The sequence below is a fragment of the Anomaloglossus baeobatrachus genome, chromosome 5, assembly GCF_048569485.1.
Source record: "Anomaloglossus baeobatrachus isolate aAnoBae1 chromosome 5, aAnoBae1.hap1, whole genome shotgun sequence".
In the NCBI taxonomy this organism is placed as follows: Eukaryota; Metazoa; Chordata; class Amphibia; order Anura; family Aromobatidae; genus Anomaloglossus; species Anomaloglossus baeobatrachus.
In genome coordinates this window covers 361,845,969-361,865,905 of record NC_134357.1, presented here as the reverse complement: position 1 = coordinate 361,865,905, position 19,937 = coordinate 361,845,969, and the positions used below count along the sequence as shown (strand labels likewise).

The window sequence follows — 19,937 nt, the reverse complement described above, 5'->3', positions numbered from 1 at the left end:
AAAGGACAGTGGGCATGAGATTTCTATAAATCCCATCCATTGTACTTGTCCTGCAGAATGCAGAGTTTTAGAAAACATGTTGAGTCCAAAATGCTGGCATTCCTGATCGTGTGTACATACCCTAAGAACCCAGGTGTATCCACAACCATTGTCTCTCATATACCTATACCAATGGGAAAATGAGTACCAAAATGTTGTTATGTTAAATATGAGGCAGTCTGTAATATTCAATATCTATAAGATAATGTAATGATGGCTCATAGCTGCCCTAAAAATCACTGTCATCTATATACACTAATGTGTATAAAGGTAGACTCTAAAAAAATATCATATAGGACAGTAGAAAAAGACAATGTATGGCTATAATCCATGTAGATTAAGATTAATCAGATTCTGCATACATAAGGTATAGCCAGGAGGATTTGGCGGGCATGGTGCTGATATATGATGAGGAATAAGTCCCTTTACTATGGACATAGTAGTCAGATGCAAGATTAAGAGTGCAAACTACATCTTTGATATCACATTGATTTAATACAGTCTTTATATTAAATAGTATATCTGTGTGAAATGTATATATTTGCAATACACATAAGATAGCTTTCAGCCAGCTGCCCAGACTCCACCGCAAACATGCATGCTTGGTAGGCTGAGCATGCATGCTTATTCCAATAGGAGATAACGTCTGTTATATCTTATCTCCTGTGAGAGCAAAGGATCAGGTAGGCTAAAATGCAACATGCTTGATCCCTGGCCCCCCTGACAGCTGATGTCGGGGGACAGTTAAGCTGCCCTCTCTATATAGACTGTCAGCTAGTCCCACTGAATCTGGCGACGTCAGACAGCATTTAACTAATAGCTAGATAAGGAATCTATGCCTTTTGGTGTTAACCTATATAACCTATATGTTTAACATATATATATGTGTATATTATATATATTCTGGATATATATTCATAGATCGTTTTTCTGAATTTAGATTACTATTAGAAGAAATCAAAATTGTACGAAGCACTGATGGATTAGTTTATTGTATATTTTTTTTTATGGTGTTTTAAAGCTTTCGCTGTTGCATTCTTCATACACATATTCTCATAAAGATAGCCTTATCTCTTGCACCACCTAGTGGCTAGCTGCATACACAGTGGATGATTACTTTTGTAATAGGATTCCAATGATTGGCTTCAGGCGAGCACACAGAACACGTCCACATTGCGCTCCCTTGAACAGGCTGTGAACAGTATCTTCCTATTCCATGCACACAGTCGGCGCATCCAGCTAAAGGGATAAGCAACCAGCCAGACTAAACGGGGCGATTCATATACAGATTGTTCATAAGTCTATGGCCGGTAACCCAATACTGCACCACCAGTTCTAGAGATGAAGACAAGTAAGAATTGCCTCTTAGGTTGACGGAACAAACAAAAAACTTTTCAGTGGACAATACTACCGGATTGACCTGCAGGGAAAAAGATGTCGGCGTTGAGAAGGAAATTTGGTGAAGAATACCATGTCGTAACAACCACAGTGGGAGGGGGATTCTTCCCTTCTGTTAAAAGAAAAAGACAGAGGTTTGTGGACAAGAATGGAAGATGCAATGTACAACATGGGAATCTGGGGGGCGAGACCAGTAGATACCTGTCCGACCTGTTCACCACCTTGGTGGACCTGAAATGGAGATGGAACCTGCTAATATTCATTTTGACGTACACGGTGGCCTGGTTGGTAATGGCTTCAATGTGGTGGATTATAGCCTATATCCGAGGCGACATTAACAGACCTCATGATGACAACTACACTCCCTGTGTAGCCAATGTCTACAACTTCCCCTCTGCGTTCCTCTTCTTTATAGAGACAGAAGCTACCATTGGGTATGGTTTTAGGTACATCACTGAGAAATGCCCTGAAGGGATCATACTCTTTTTGTTTCAGTCCTTGCTGGGATCTATCGTGGATGCTTTCCTTATAGGCTGTATGTTTATAAAGATGTCACAGCCGAAAAAGAGAGCAGAGACTCTGATGTTCAGCCACAATGCTGTCATTTCCCAGCGTGATGGAAAACTGTGTCTGATGTTCAGAGTAGGCAACTTAAGAAATAGCCATATGGTGTCTGCACAGATAAGATGCAAGCTTATAAAGGTAAGAAATGGTTTATGCTACCATGCCATTATTATATTTATTAGATTTTATGACCTATGATAGCAGAGAAAAAGTAGTAGAAGTAATATCACATCCATATACCATCTCGTTTTACCCTATTCAGCAGGCAATTGGTTAATAAAAATAGCACCCTTGTATCTGAAGAGGTGATTGCGTGCCCCGATTGCTTATAAAGTTGCATTGCTTAGTCATTATAGTTATCTAAGTTTCAACTAACTTTGATTAAAAGTTTAGGTAATTTACCAATTTCCTAGTATATGGCAGAATTGCACAAACTAGATGATTCATGCAGATAGCATAGTATAGAAGAGGGCTACACTGCTTGAGAGTTTATATAACCCATGTCCTAGGCATAGACTATACAGCAGTGTTCCTTAATCATTGGCTTGGGGGCCACATATGTCTCTTGAGAGATGTGGCTCCAGGCAGCTTTGTATAGTACCCTGCTGTTGGCAGCTGCAAATACAAATGTGCATTAGCAGTGCCAGCAATGCCACAGCATTACTAGAGTCAAAAGCTTATCACTGGCACAGGGAAGAGTCAGATCTTGAATCGGCTTTTTCTATTTTAGCATTCAGTGTGGCTCTACATCACCCGTCACATTGGAGCATCACTCGCTGTGTACGAAAGGCTTTGAATTGCTGCTATATGCAAATTGCCTCTTCGGAGAGGAAGAGGACTTGAACTCTAGTTCCACCTATTGGAAGTAGCAATCTTAAACGTTAATATCGATTCTTCAACCAGCCTTGATATATGACTTAGGATATAAGCCAAACGAGAATCTGAATTTGCAGACATCATGTGTTGAGGTAGGTTGAAGTCTCCCCATACTGGCATGTCACTCTCCACAAGGAGACAACTTACCCCTTGGATATCTGCTAAGAGATGCTCCTTATTAGAGGCAATTGTGGGATGCTACATCCAAAGTTGTGGCACTGCTCTCTGTTTAGATCACTTTTTTGACTTATACAAAAGAGTAGAATATTGCGAGGCAATTATTACATCCCATGTCGCGGCACTGCTCTCGGTTTAGATCAAACTTTTGACTTATACCAAAGAGTAGGATATTGCGAGGTGAGGCAATTATTTCATCCCATGTCGCAGCACTGCTCTCGGTTTAGATCACTTTTTTGACTTATACCAAAGAGTAGGATATGGCGAGGCAATTATTACATCCCATGTCGCGGCACTGCTCTCGGTTTAGATCACAAATTTGACTTATACCAAGGAGTAGGATATTGCGAGGCGAGGCAATTATTACATCCCATGTCGCGGCACTGCTCTCGGTTTAGATCACTTTTTTTACTTATACCAAGGAGTAGGATATTGCGAGGCGAGGCAATTATTACATCCCATGTCGCAGCACTGCTCTCGGTTTAGATCACTTTTTTGACTTATACCAAAGAGTAGGATATTGCGAGGTGAGGCATTTATTACATCCCATGTCGCGGCACTGCTCTCGGTTTAGATCACATTTTTTACCTATACTAAAGAATAGGATATTGGTAGTAAAGCTGTTCTTTAATAGTTGATTTACTCATCAGTTATCTGGAGTTTTTCTTCTGGTTAATCTCATTCTATGATTTGGAGATATTAACGTTTTATTTCCTATACTAGTTGAATTAGGAATACACAGTTATTTTCTTACTATTAATTTCTATTTCTTATATAGCGCCAACATATTCCATAGTGCTTTACAGAATTTGCAATCACTCGCTATCCCTTGTGGGACTTACAATCTATATTCCCTATCACTATGTCTTTGGAGTGTGGGAGTAAACTGGAGAACCTGGAGGAAACTCACACAAACACTGGGAGAACACACAAACTCCTTGTAGATGTTGTCCTTGGTGGGATATGATCCCAGGACCACAGATCTACAGTACTACCCATGTGTAGAGCAGAGAGAAAAAAAAAAAAGGGAATTTTCTGCTCACCCGAGAGAAGTGGGATCCAAGGTCAGGATGGTGCACGGAAAGAGCTCCTTGTCCAAGGGTGCAGCATAGCAATATCCAGGAAAAAAAAAGCCCTGATGGGCTTGAAACACGTAAAACACACTGTATGTATTTGCACATCTGACCAACCAATAGTTTTATAATAGTATGGAATAAAGACTTGTTTTATATACTTTGGATGAGTTGCTGGATCACCTTTTTTTTTCCCGGACCATGTGTAGAGCAGTATTCAACCTTCATTCTGCCATCAATTCATAGGAAAATCAATACAATTATTTTACTGCATTCACCTGCCTCCTCCAGTCTAGAGAAATGACAGCCAGTGCTTCCTACATAGTCCAGAAGTAAAGGTTCGCATTGCAATGACCAATAGAGTCATGGATTTTTTTTATACTATTATACACATAAATAATTATTCTTCCTAACATAATGTACACATTGTATTTTGTACTCCCGGACATGATATACCATTATATTCCGCATATATAACTTTATGAAGTAAGATGGGTAGAGTTGGCCATTTACATAGTTACTACATACATATGGAGACCATAGGCTGACACATGTAATTTTGTGATTTCTTGCTGAATATGTGCCATCCATCACAATGTAGATAAATAGGTAATAAATAATGTATTAGATCACGATATTTCAGTCTGGTTTCTTACTTAAAGTTATTATTTGTCCTAAACTTTTTGTTGAACAGTGTCATCATGGCCATGTCCTTCATGATGAGCTGTGGAGCACAACATACAGTAACTTAGAGTTAGCACCTAGCAGGTCTGAAAAATGTTTAACCACGGTAGAAGAGGTTGTCGACCACAATATCTATTATGAGTGTATTGTAAGAGTTACAAGGCTAGTCAAGAACATGAATCATTTCCTCAAACTTAGTATATGGAGCATCCTTTCTCTTCTTGTAGGTTTATAAAGCCCCTTAAAAAATAAAATACTGAGTTCTTTCGCATTCATTTGAACCAACTTTTGGTTTGTAGGCTCATCTACAAGGACAACACTTACCCATAGTTGTTGAAATGGAAATATATTTCTTGTGTAGCTAAAGTATCTTTAGTATAAGTCTGAAAAGCGAGATTGAAATGATCATGACATGGTACCAAGCATCAACTGTAGTCAGATGGATCCACCACTGGAGATGAGGGATTGACCTATGGCTTCAACCTCTTTGCAGAAGTGTGGCAAGTGTCATCATCCATGTAACAGACAGCTTTATCAAACATCACTCAACCCACAGGTAAAATAGCCCCTGTTACTCAACCTGCCGATAAGTTTATATTTTCTAGAATAAATTAACCATTCACTAGTAAAGGAAATTCCAATCAAGAAACCTTTCTCAATCAACTTTACATGCCCAAAGACTAAATTATGTGTTACATGGAAAAATCTGTTTAAGTGGACTGTTCACCTCAAGGTAGCACCTACCTATTTAACTACATTTACACATCAGTGTGGGACAAACTGACTAATGTATTCTCAGATGTCATCCTAGTAGTATAGTAGTTGCAATTGATTTTTTTCTTACCCATTTTTTTCAAGCCACTAAAAAGACCTCTGGAAGGTCGGGTGTTTCTATTTAAATTTATCCCTAAACATCATGTCCATGAGATACAGAAGCAAAATGGAGAAAATAAAAAGGCTTGAAATTAGCATTTGCGTTTCACTGATTCCCATTGAATTGTACGGCCGAGTGTGATCCACCAGCACGAATCAGAGTACGACCTGATCCGACTCTCACAGACCTCACACTCAGATCGATATGTGAATAGATCCATTCAACTTCATGGGTAACTGATGAAAACAGCAAAGGACATTTCTCAGGGGTGTGTAAATGCAGCCTTACTCTAAGGCGGGCTTTGCACACTATGACATCGCAGGTGCGATGTCGGTGGGGTCAAATCGAAAGTGACGCACATCCAGCGTCGCAGTCGATATCGTAGTGTGCAAATCCTTTTTGATACGATTAACGAGCTCAAAAGCGTCGTTATCGTATCATTGGTGTAGGGTCTGACATTTCCATAATGTCGGTGTAGCGACAGGTACGATGTTGTTCCTCGTTCCTGCGGCAGCACACATCGCTGTGTGGAAAGCCGCAGGAGCGAGGAACATCTCCGATCTGCGTCCCAGCTGCAATGCGGAAGGAAGGAGGTGGGCGGGATGTTTACATCCTGCTCATCTCCGCCCCTCCGCTGCTATTGGCCGCCTGCCGTGTGACGTCACTGTGACGCCGCAAGACCCGCCCCCTTAGGAAGGAGGCGGGTCGCTGGCCAGAGCGACGTCGCATGGCAGGTGAGTGCATGTGAAGCTGGCGTAGCGATAATGTTCACTACGCCAGCAATCACAAGATATCGCTGCTGCGACGGGGACGGGGGCGGGGACTATCACGCTCAACATCGCAGCATCGGTTTGCGATGTCGCAGCGTGCAAAGTACCCCTAAGGCTGGGGACTCATGAGCATATGGTATCTGATGTGAGCTTGAGCCGAGTGTCATTATACTGTGATCCAATCCTGTGATTGGTTCACAGCTGCACAGGAGAGGAAGAAATTAATCTCCCCCTCTCCACCATTATCAGCTGATGCAATTATCGCACTGCACTCTGGTGTCATCCAAATGCAGTGCAATGTTTCACTGGCACTCATAGACTTGTATGGGTGTGAGTGAATACGGATCGGATTACAAGCGCAGTATGCTGAGATTGTTTTCTCGGTCCGATTAGGGATTTTTTTATCGCATTTCACTAAGCCTGTTTTACTCACTGTGTGTCCTAGCCCTTATAATGCTGGATGGATCAGTATGGCACCAACAGTTACAAATGAGAAACATGGTATAATAGTTATAGTGTTATGCCTTGGTATAAACGTATAAACAGATCAAACGGTGGTGGCAGTCTCAAGCAATAATCCCTAAAATAATATTATTTTATGGATTTAGACACAGGGTTACCAACTCAATGTTTTACTTTTTCTGATTGTCTCTTCAGGGAGGAATGAGACGATCTCTGGTACCACCTATTGGAAGTAGCAATCCTAAAAGTCAAAAGTGACCCTTTAACGAGCCTTTTCATATGACCTAGGATTTATGCCAGATCAGAACATCAATTTACAGATACAGTGTTTTGGGATGGTTGTCCCTCGTCAGTGCAAAGTAGGAGGTCTGATCTGGCCGTATGAGAAGCTATAGTGGGGTCTAAGGGGAAAACATTTCTCCTTGCGGAGACTGACAAACCAAACTTTTTCTGGGCGGCTAATCAAAAGATCACGGACAGAAAATATTTTTTACGGACACATTGGAAAACCATAATAAATCATTATTACAATAAGTGATTCTGATTTGAAGACATTATCTACATTCACTGTAAACTGTAACATTATGATATTTACAGTCAAAATAATCTCTATAAGTTTCTCCAGCTCAAAAAAATGACAGATGTCTTAATTCTTTTTACGGGCACAGCAAAAAAGTGCCCGACTATCCTGGAATTTATGGACTGTTGGCAACCCTGATTTAGACATCACGTAGACATGCCTCCAACTTCTAGGTCACTGCCCAGTTGCGCTGCCTGCAGTCACCAATGTAAAATATAGATAGATGACTAATAAAATAAAGTAACAAAACATAAAAATGCCCTCATATTTGCATTATTACATATTGTGTTTTTTTTCTTATATGCCATATTGAAGTGCTCAGGACATCATCTCTGTTCTACCTCACTGCAAGACATGCTTTTGTGATATATCACTGTGTACGTTGTCGCTGCACAATGAGGGTTCTGATTTTTAATTTACAGAGCTGTAATTTCATTACTGTATGAGGTACTACGAACTATGACATCACCGTATCAAATGTATCTATTTGTGATATCACTTTGTGCATTATCCCTGTTCTGTGGCATCACTGTATGATAAACTCCCCCAAATTGCATATATGGGTATGCAGGGCTTTAGGACGTAAATCCATTGACACCTTTCTTAACTTCTATTTGTTGCTGCATTCCTGACTAATTCATATGCAAGTGACACACTAAGTGTTCTGGGTGTAACTGTGCACTTTTTGAGCCTTCCCCTCCTGAGGATATTACCTTGTCCAGCTCTAGCTAATGAGGCTAATGAAGAAACAACCTGGGTGGTGAGAGGCTAGAAACTTGGTTTGACATGCCCCAAGCAATTAATGTCTCTTTTAAATAATGAAATTAATGAAAACGCTAATTACTCAAAAATTTAAAGAATGCAGTAACAGACAGAAGATGTAAAAGATGCTGATGGTTTTAAATTTCAAAGACTTGCATGCCCATATATGCCTTTGGGAGGGGAGTGTGGGGTTAATCTCATTGACAGATACCCTTTAGCTGACATTACTATATGTACTATCTCTATTTCTCTATATCATTTCATACATTTTTTTTGTATCGTAACATGATTGTGCACATTAGCCATGTACAACCACATTACTGTGCACATTATGTCTGTGCTGTGACATTGCTGTGTAAATTATTCACATACAGTCAGTTTACTGTGTGCAGTATGACTGCTCTGTGACATTGCTGTGTGCATTAACCCTGTACTATGACATTGCTTTCCCCAATTATCCATATACTGTGACATTACAATGTGAATTATCATTTATTGGGACATCACTGTATAAATTAGTTTTGGACTGTAACATTGCTGTGTGCATTATTAATATACTGTGACACAGTTGTGTACATTATTCATGTTCTGTATACATTTACCATGTACTATGACATTGCATTATCCATGTACTGTGGCATTGCTATGCACATTAACCGTGTACTGTGGAATTGTTGTGTATATTATCCATGCATTGTGACATTACCGTGTACATTATTTTTGTAATGTGACACTGCTGTATACATTGTGTATGCACTTTTTTCATTATCAATATCCCGTGACATCACTGTGTGCATCATCCATGTACTGTGGCATTGCTGTGTACATTAACCGTGTACTGTGGCATTGCTGTGTATATTATTCATGCATTGTGACATTTCCGTGTACATTATTTCTGTACTGTGACACTGCTATATACATTGTGTATGCACTGTTTATATTATCAATATACCATGACATCACTGTGTGCATTATCCATGTACTGTGACATTGCTATGTACATTAACTGTGTACTGTGGCATTGCTGTGTATATTATTCATGCATTGTGACATTTCCGTGTACATTATTTTTGTAATGTGACACTGCTGTACACATTGTGTATGCACTGTTTATATTATCAATATACCGTGACATCACTGTGTGCATTATCCATGTACTGTGGCATTGCTATGTACATTAACTGTGTACTGTGGCATTGCTGTGTATATTATTCATGCATTGTGACATTTCCGTGTACATTATTTCTGTACTGTGACACTGCTGTACACATTGTGTATGCACTGTTTATATCAATATACCGTGACATCACTGTGTGCATTATCCATGTACTGTGGCATTGCTATGTACATTAACTGTGTACTGTGGCATTGCTGTGTATATTATTCATGCACTGTGACATTTCCGTGTACATTATTTCTGTACTGTGACACTGCTGTACACATTGTGTATGCACTGTTTATATTATCAATATACCGTGACATCACTGTGTGCATTATCCATGTACTGTGGCATTGCTATGTACATTAACTGTGTACTGTGGCTTTGCTGTGTATATTATGCATGCATTGTGACATTTCCGTGTACATTATTTCTGTACTGTGACACTGCTGTATACATTGTGTATGCACTGTTTATATTATCAATATATCATGACATCACTGTGTGCATTATCCACTTAAACAAAAAAAAACACTAGAAAAAGGCACAAGCTTTTTGAATTTGGAATTCACAACTGTAGTGGAATGAATTCAAGGTTTACTGTGATGCTCCACTGGTCTTTTCTCTGATCAGTCCTTACTGTCCTCTTTCTATATGTCAGTCATGTCATTTTTCTCTATACCATTTGTATATATATATATATATTTATTCCACTCGTGAGAAATATAATTTGGAAATGTACTATAATTAAAAAAAAAAAACTATAATGATTCCACTTACATAATACCTAATTTACAACACACATACCAACCCCCTTTTACTGGAAAAGGTATACACACACACACACATTATATATATAGATAGATAGATAGTAGAGATATATATATATATATATATATATATATATATATATATATATATATATATATATATATATACTGTATATGTTCACTCTGTTAGTATAGGAGACCGCCGACATTCAGAGATAAATCTCACCCAACAGGGCTGACACTGCGGGCTCAGCAATCATTTACACTTGACTTTTACATAAACCTGAAAATATAGCGAGAGGGGAAGAAGTGATGCAGCAAGTGTAATGTGTTACAACTAACACTCTGAGAATGTGTCACAGATTTTAATGTAACAGCAGATTAAATATGTAATATATTCTCAGTCACATTTGCTTTTACCAAGCAGAGTGCATTGCATGAGTTGCCCAGATTGTGTGCAATCTGGGATAAAATGGGAGCACGGCATTATGTAAGGATACGTGCAGACAAATCCGGGTAGGGTTTTGTCTTTACATAATAAAGCACAAGTCGTGTTTTTGTTAATCCAGGGCTGCAGACCTGGAAGCGTAGCTGTGCAAATCGCTCCCCATCAGATCAGCTGGATGTGTGTATCTGTCAGTCTTTTCTGGTGTTCGCTCAGCTATTCATTTCCTGTCCGCGGTTCATTCCCCCAGTACAGAGAATGCATGTGCTCGGCTGGAGACGCTCCAAGACAACCTCCCAATGTGGAAGATGATTAGAGTTTTATGCGGGCGTCACACAAGACGATCTATCGTGCGGTGCATCGCCGGGGTCACGGTTTTCGTGCCGCACATCTGGTATCATTTGCGACGTTGTTTCGTGTGACACCTCCGAACGACACTGAATCGGTCACAAATCGTGAGTTGTGTACACGTCGCTTATTTTTAAAAAATCATTTCTTTTTCATGGCGTCGGTTGTTCATTGTACCCGGGGCAGCACACATCGCTCCGTGTGACACCCCGGGAACGATGAACACAGCTTACCTGCGTCCCGCGGCACCCGCCGGCCATGCGGAAGGAAGGAGGTGGGCGGGGTGTTTACGTCCCGCTCAACTCCGCCCCCCTCGGCTTCTATTGGCTGGCGGCTGTGTGACGTCACTGTGACGCCAAACGTCCCTCCCCCTTCCGGAAGAAGATGTTCGCCACCCACAGAGAGGTCGCTCAGCAGATAAGTACGTGTGACGGCGGTTTAACGACTTTGTGAGACACGGGCAGTGATTTGCCCATGACGCACAAACGACGGGGGCGGGTACGATCGCTCATGCAATTGCACGATAGATCGTACCGTGTGATGCCCGCATTACCCAGATGAGGCCAAAAGCCCCAATATACATCAATATGGGTTTCATCCAAACATTTATTTAGCAATTGGCTTAAGTGTTTTTATAGTACAGAAAAGCTTTGATTAGGTACTTAAATAAGTAATTGCAGTTTTTTAAATGCATTTTTTTAGGCTCAGGATAGACACCTCTAGAGAAAAAAAACCACACATTTGGTGAAGCGCACAGAATGATGTTTAACGCCTTCACGACTTTGGACATATATATACATCCTAGGTCGTGTGTGTCCCCTGTTAACTGCGTGCTCTGGCAGCGAGCCTGCGGTAATTTCCAAACATGTCTGCTGATCTGATCAGCAGACATGTGTGACTAAAGCCTGCTTTACATGTTACGATTTTGCATACGATATCGTATGCGATTGTAACCGCCCCCATCATATGTGCGGCACGTTCAATTTGTTGAATGTGCCGCACAAACGATTAACCCCCATCACACGTACTTACCAATCCATATGACCTCGATGTGGGCAGCGAACGTCCACTTCCTGGAGTGAGTTGGACGTTTGGCGTCACAGCGACGTCATGCGGCAGACGGCCAATAGAAGTGGAGGGGCGGAGATGAGCGGGACGTAAACATCCCGCCCACCTCTTTCCTTCCGCATTGCCGGCTGGAGCCGCGGGAGGCAGGTAAAATCTGTTCCCGGGGTGTCACACACTGCGATGTGTGCTGCCTCGGGAACATTGAACAACCTGACATGTAATTCGTCAGGATTCAACGACGTGTATGCGATGAACGGTTTAACGTTCAATCGCAATCGCACATACCTGTCACACACTACAATGTATCTTACGATGCCGGATGTGCGTCACTTACGACGTGACCCCACCGACACATCGTAAGATATATTGTAGCATGTAAAGCAGGCTTAACAGGCACGGGCGGATCAGAGATCCACCCCCGCCTGCTTACCAATTACCAAAATGTGACAGTGCGATTTAAATGGCCACGGCGGGGATCCCGCCATTCCCTTATACCATCGGCAGCAGAGTGACGTGATCACGGGGCACCAATGTTTTGCCATGGTAGTGTGGGGTCAGTTGATGACCCATGATGCTGCCATGACTCTCTTCCTGTGAGAGTCAAGAGAGCGCCGACACTCACAGGAGATGAGCATTTCAGCTGATCAGAGCTCTTTTTGCCACCAAAATGACCTCAACAATACTCTATATAATTTGATAGGGTGCGCAAGACAGAAGCCATGATGCAGAAGTTAAAGTTAAAACGATGGGAGATTACATTTTCACAGAGTTTTTCCTTCAAGGTTCTTACTAGTATCCCATGTACTGTATGTACCTGAATAGTCAACCTTTATGGTAATTGCCAATGGTCACTTATTATATTGGATCTGATTTGTATACTGGACATAAAGCGGTATATGCAAAGAAGGAATGCCTGGGATCGAAATCAAGTAAAGGTGAGACCAGATGGAGTAAATGGCCATACGATTTACTAACAAAATTGTGCTGATCTAGTAAGCGCCTATTTGTTAGGCTCATTCATAGTCAGATGAGATATTCTAGCAGACCTCCCTTTTAAAGGACCCAGTATGTTAAAGGTGGCCCAGTGGATGCTTGCACACTACGCCATGGTAGACAGGAGCCAATTGGATTGCCAGATCCAGCATGCAATCTACACGATAATGACCATATGGTGGTCACCATTCTGTGGATCCAAGTATCTGGCTGATTGATGTCCATATTTGATAGCGGTCATACTCCTTATAGAGTCTTTTATAAACTGCACCACAATAATAGAGTATAACATAATATAGCCTCACCTTGCTAAATACAACCAAGTAGAGTAGAAAGAAATATTATAAACATTCAGCCCTGTGTAATCAAAACTATATATCTTAATTATATCTGTGCTACCAGGCAGGGATTTGCTGGGGACTGTGAAACCCCAGTTGCTACCTCCTTCTGACCTTGGATAAGTCACTTTTAGTGATGAGCGAGCATGCTTGTCACTACTCGGTACTCGCACGAGTATCACTGTACTCGGGCTGCTCGGCGGGGACCGAGTAATCTCGCGATACTCGTGCTTTACTCGTGGTCTTCATTTCTGCATGTTGGCGCTCTTTTGAGAGCCAGCCCTCATGCAGGGATTGGCTGGCAGACCACTGCAATGCCACAGCCCTGTTAGTTGTGGAATTGCAGTGATTGGCCGGCCTGCACAGCGTCACCGAGCCTTTATATCGGCCGGCGCGCTGTGCTCTGCTCACAGCTATTCTGACAGTGAGTGTAGGGAGAGTGTCGCTGATTCAGGGAAAGCTTTGCGGCCCTTTATAGCTTTTTCAGTTGCAGGGCTGCAAACAGTGTGACCAAAAGTCCTTCTCAGGACTATTCTAGTTGTATACAGGCAGGCAGGGTATAGCCAGGTCGGAGTACAGTAGCAGAGTCCTTCTCAGGACTATTGTTGCTATATACAGGCAGGGTATAGCCAGGTCTGAATACAGGCTAGTGACCAAAAGAGTCCTTGTCAGGACTATTGTAGCAGTATACAGGCAGGCAGGCAGGCAGGGTAGTGGTGACCGTATACCAGCCTTCATATCTGGGGCTGGTGTACACAGTGTAAAACAGTCCAGATAGTGTCTGACTTGTCTGTACTGTAATTGTCGCTCCCCAAAAAAACCTGTTAGTAGGTTATTATTGCGTCCGTGCTTGGTTTTTAAAACCGCACGTGTGTGCCTGTTGGTGGCAGCGTACAGGTGCACTGGTGTGCGTTTACCAAACTATTATATAACGCACAAGTGTAGTGTATAATACACGTCAGTCAGCAGTGGCTGATAGTGTCAGAGTTCTTAATTTTTGCTCCTAAAACCTGTGTTAGGTTATTATTGCGTCCGTGCTTGGTTTTTAAAACCGCACGTGTGTGCCTGTTGGTGGCAGCGTACAGGTGCACTGGTGTGCGTTTACCAAACTATTATATAACGCACAAGTGTAGTGTATAATACACGTCAGTCAGCAGTGGCTGATAGTGTCAGAGTTCTTAATTTTTGCTCCTAAAACCTGTGTTAGGTTATTATTGCGTCCGTGCTTGGTTTTTAAAACCGCACGTGTGTGCCTGTTGGTGGCAGCGTACAGGTGCACTGGTGTGCGTTTACCAAACTATTATATAACGCACAAGTGTAGTGTATAATACACGTCAGTCAGCAGTGGCTGATAGTGTCAGAGTTCTTAATTTTTGCTCCTAAAACCTGTGTTAGGTTATTATTGCGTCCGTGCTTGGTTTTTAAAACCGCACGTGTGTGCCTGTTGGTGGCAGCGTACAGGTGCACTGGTGTGCGTTTACCAAACTATTATATAACGCACAAGTGTAGTGTATAATACACGTCAGTCAGCAGTGGCTGATAGTGTCAGAGTTCTTAATTTTTGCTCCTAAAACCTGTGTTAGGTTATTATTGCGTCCGTGCTTGGTTTTTAAAACCGCACGTGTGTGCCTGTTGGTGGCAGCGTACAGGTGCACTGGTGTGCGTTTACCAAACTATTATATAACGCACAAGTGTAGTGTATAATACACGTCAGTCAGCAGTGGCTGATAGTGTCAGAGTTCTTAATTTTTGCTCCTAAAACCTGTGTTAGGTTATTATTGCGTCCGTGCTTGGTTTTTAAAACCGCACGTGTGTGCCTGTTGGTGGCAGCGTACAGGTGCACTGGTGTGCGTTTACCAAACTATTATATAACGCACAAGTGTAGTGTATAATACACGTCAGTCAGCAGTGGCTGATAGTGTCAGAGTTCTTAATTTTTGCTCCTAAAACCTGTGTTAGGTTATTATTGCGTCCGTGCTTGGTTTTTAAAACCGCACGTGTGTGCCTGTTGGTGGCAGCGTACAGGTGCACTGGTGTGCGTTTACCAAACTATTATATAACGCACAAGTGTAGTGTATAATACACGTCAGTCAGCAGTGGCTGATAGTGTCAGAGTTCTTAATTTTTGCTCCTAAAACCTGTGTTAGGTTATTATTGCGTCCGTGCTTGGTTTTTAAAACCGCACGTGTGTGCCTGTTGGTGGCAGCGTACAGGTGCACTGGTGTGCGTTTACCAAACTATTATATAACGCACAAGTGTAGTGTATAATACACGTCAGTCAGCAGTGGCTGATAGTGTCAGAGTTCTTAATTTTTGCTCCTAAAACCTGTGTTAGGTTATTATTGCGTCCGTGCTTGGTTTTTAAAACCGCACGTGTGTGCCTGTTGGTGGCAGCGTACAGGTGCACTGGTGTGCAATTTCCAGAAACTTTGATATAACGCACAAGTAGTGAATATACACGTCAGTCAGCAGTGGCTGATAGTGTCAGAGTTCTTAATTTTTGCTCCTAAAACCTGTGTTAGGTTATTATTGCGTCCGTGCTTGGTTTTTAAAACCGCACGTGTGTGCCTGTTGGTGGCAGCGTACAGGTGCACTGGTGTGCGTTTACCAAACTATTATATAACGCACAAGTGTAGTGTATAATACACGTCAGTCAGCAGTGGCTGATAGTGTCAGAGTTCTTAATTTTTGCTCCTAAAACCTGTGTTAGGTTATTATTGCGTCCGTGCTTGGTTTTTAAAACCGCACGTGTGTGCCTGTTGGTGGCAGCGTACAGGTGCACTGGTGTGCGTTTACCAAACTATTATATAACGCACAAGTGTAGTGTATAATACACGTCAGTCAGCAGTGGCTGATAGTGTCAGAGTTCTTAATTTTTGCTCCTAAAACCTGTGTTAGGTTATTATTGCGTCCGTGCTTGGTTTTTAAAACCGCACGTGTGTGCCTGTTGGTGGCAGCGTACAGGTGCACTGGTGTGCAATTTCCAGAAACTTTGATATAACGCACAAGTAGTGAATATACACGTCAGCAGTGCACAGCATTGCAAAATGCGCAAGGGCATTGGCAAGGAACAAGGAAGTGGACGTGATGGTGGTGCAGGCAGAGGCCGAGGTCGTGGGCAAGCTCTAATTTCGCCACAACAAAGGGCCACATCTAGTCGCTCGCACGTCCTGTCCCAAATTCTTGGGGACCGCAGCAGTACACCGCTCTTGAACCAAGACCAGTGTCAACAGGTTGTTAGTTGGATAGCGGATAATGCTTCCAGTCAGATTGGCACCACCACAAACACTCTGTCTTCCACACGGTCAAGTGTCAGTAGCCGTGATACTGCACCGCACATTTCTGAACCTGATCCTCCTTCCTACCACCAGGCTGAGTACACGTCCTCCTCGGACATTAATGATCCCACACTTGGACACTCGGAAGAGCTGTTCACGTTTCCATTCACACATTCTGGCCTCTCGCCAGCTCATATTGAAGTGGGTCATGAGGAGATCGTCTGTACAGATAGCCAAATATTTGAGCAGCCACGTTCTCACGAAGTTGGCAACGTGTCTCAACAAGTGGTGGACGATGATGAGACACAATTGTCAGCAAGTCAGGAGGAGGAGCAGGGTGCGGAAGAGGAAGACGACGTGGTGGATGATCCAGTAACTGACCCAACCTGGCAGGAGGATATGCAGAGCGAGGACAGCAGTGCACAGGGGGAGGGAGGCGTAGCATCACAACAGGCAGTAAGAAGCAGGGTGGTGGTCCCAGGCAGAAGTCAGGCAACCGTTCCCCGTAACAACACGACGACACAAGGTGCCTGTACAAATGTTAGGTCTTCACGAGTCTGGCAGTTTTTTAAGTTGGATCCAGATGATTCAAAAAAGGCCATTTGCAACACCTGCCGTGCCAGCATCAGCAGGGGTACCAAAACTAGCAGCCTGACCACCACCAGCATGATCAGGCACATGTCAGCCAAGCACCCGACTTTGTGGGAAGTACAACAGAGTCGAGGAGCAGTGCTTGCTGATGTCACTGCTACGTCTTCGCTGGTTGTGCATGCGAGCCAATCCTCTGTCCATGCTGCCTGCGAACAAGCCTCCTCCACTCCTGCACCTGCAGTTGTCTACGCAGAAAGAACACCATCATCAAGCACGTCCTTGTCCCAGCGCAGCGTTCAGTTATCCATTCAGCAAACCTTTGAACGCAGGCGCAAATACACTGCCAACACCCCACATGCCACAGTTCTAAATGCTAACATTTCGCGACTGCTTGCGCTGGAAATGTTGCCTTTTAGGCTGGTGGAGACAGAAGCATTCCGTGACCTGATGGCGGCAGCTGTCCCACGTTACTCGGTCCCCAGCCGCCACTATTTCTCCCGGTGTGCCGTCCCCGCGTTGCATAACCACGTGTCACAAAACATCACACGTGCCCTGAACAACGCTGTTTCACCCAAAGTCCACCTAACCACAGACACGTGGACAAGTGCTTGTGGGCAAGGCCGCTACATCTCGTTGACGGCACACTGGGTTAATATTGTGGAAGCTGGGACCCAGTCTGAGCGAGGGACGGAACACGTCCTTCCCACACCAAGGTTTGCAGGCCCTACCTCAGTCAGTGTTTCACCCACACTCTACAGCTCCGGAATGTCATGCTCTTCAGCCTCCTCCTCCTCCTGCGCATCCTCATCCACTGTGCCCTCCACACCAGTCACAAGCTGGAAGCACTGCAGCACTGCCTCGGCGAAGCGGCAACAGGCTGTGCTGAAGCTAATCTGCATAGGTGACAAACCCCACAATGCAGAAGAGCTGTGGACAGCTCTGAAACAGCAGGCAGATCACTGGCTCACACCTCTGAACCTAAAGCCAGGAAAGGTCGTTTGTGACAATGGCCGGAACCTGGTGGCGGCTTTGAGGCGAGGCCAGCTGACACATGTTCCATGCGTGGCCCATGTGCTCAACCTCGTGGTTCAGCGGTTTATAAAGTCATACCCAGAGCTGTCTGATCTGCTGGTAAAAGTTCGCCGCCTGTCTGCACATTTTCGAAAGTCACCTACTGCTTCAGCCGGCCTTGCCGGCTTTCAGCGCCGTTTGCATCTTCCGGCTCACAGACTGGTGTGTGATGTCCCCACGCGTTGGAATTCAACTCTGCACATGTTGGTCAGGATATGTGAGCAGAAGAGGGCAGTTGTTGAGTACCTGCATCACCTAAGCCGTCGGGAAATGGGTCAAACTCCACACATAACACCTGAGGAGTGGAGATGGATGTCAGACCTATGTACCATCCTCCAAAACTTTGAGGACTCCACCAAGATGGTGAGTGGTGATGACGCCATTATTAGCGTCACCATACCGCTACTCTGCCTTCTAAAACGGTCCCTTTTGAAAAACAAACATGATGCATTGCAGGCGGAGCGCGATGAGTTGCAGCAAGAAACAGTAGTGGGTGTGGGTGATAACACACAGCCCAGCCTCGTCTCATCACAACGTGCAGTGGAGGACTATGACGAGGAGGAGGATGAAGACATGGAGCAACTCTCCGGCCAAATTGAGGATATGACATGCACACCAGTCATATCCTCGATTCAGCGTGGCTGGCCAGAGGACAGGGTAGATGAGGAGGAGGAGGAGGAGGAGGAGGAGGAGGACAGCATGTTCAGTCATCTTGTTGGTCAGGCTACTGAAGTCCTGGCTGTTAAGAGTCTGGCGCACATGGCTGACTTTATGGTAAGCTGCCTGTCTCGTGACCCTCGCGTTAAGAACATCTTGGCCGACAATCATTACTGGTTGGTAACACTGTTAGACCCACGCTACAAGGAGAACTTTTTGTCTCTTATTCCCGTGGATGAGAGGTCAACCAAAATGCAGCAGTTTCGGAAGGCCATACTCACGGAAGTAGGCAAAGCATTCCCCTCACAAAACGCTAGCGGCATAGGTCAGGAATCAGTGGACAACCGAGGCGTACAGCCGAGAGAGGCACAAGTCCAATCCGCCAGAGGTAGGGGAACAGTCTTTAAGATGTGGGACAGTTTTCTCAGCCCCTCACGTACCACAGCCCCTGAGGTGCGGGGTAGTGCCACAAGAAATCCTAAGTTTGCCCAGATGCTGAAGGAGTACCTTGCAGATCGAACAACTGTACTCCGACATTCCTCTGTGCCTTACAATTATTGGGTATCCAAGCTGGACACGTGGCATGAATTGGCTCTCTACGCCTTGGAAGTCCTGGCCTGCCCTGCTGCTAGCGTTTTGTCAGAGCGTGTTTTTAGTGCCGCAGGTGGAATCATTACAGATAAACGCACCCGCCTGTCAACTGAAAATGCTGACAGGCTGACTCTGATAAAGATGAACAAGGGTTGGATTGGGCCAGACTTCACCACACCACCAGCAAATGAGAGCGGAATTTAAAGTTTGCCATGTACCTCCACTCACCCATGGGTACACTTCTCGACTTTGGATAATCGCTGGACTGCTCCTCCTTCTCCTCATGCGCCATCATGATGACCGTTACAATAGTTAGGTCTTTGTTTCAGGTATACCCCCAGTGGTAAATTTTTTCGCCCATTCTTTGCA

General features: G+C 43.7%; 1 protein-coding gene across 1 annotated transcript in view; it reads left to right on the top strand.

Annotated features, from left to right (window-relative positions):
• The first annotated feature begins 1,179 nt into the window (after positions 1 to 1,179).
• The window catches only part of LOC142311479 (G protein-activated inward rectifier potassium channel 1-like), a 92,578-nt gene continuing 73,820 nt past the window's right edge, over positions 1,180 to 19,937 (top strand). Inside the window, exon 1 of the mRNA XM_075349952.1 lies at positions 1,180 to 2,139. Coding sequence (XP_075206067.1) covers positions 1,474 to 2,139 — 666 coding nt within the window. The 5' untranslated portion in view covers positions 1,180 to 1,473. The remainder of the gene's footprint in view (positions 2,140 to 19,937) is intronic.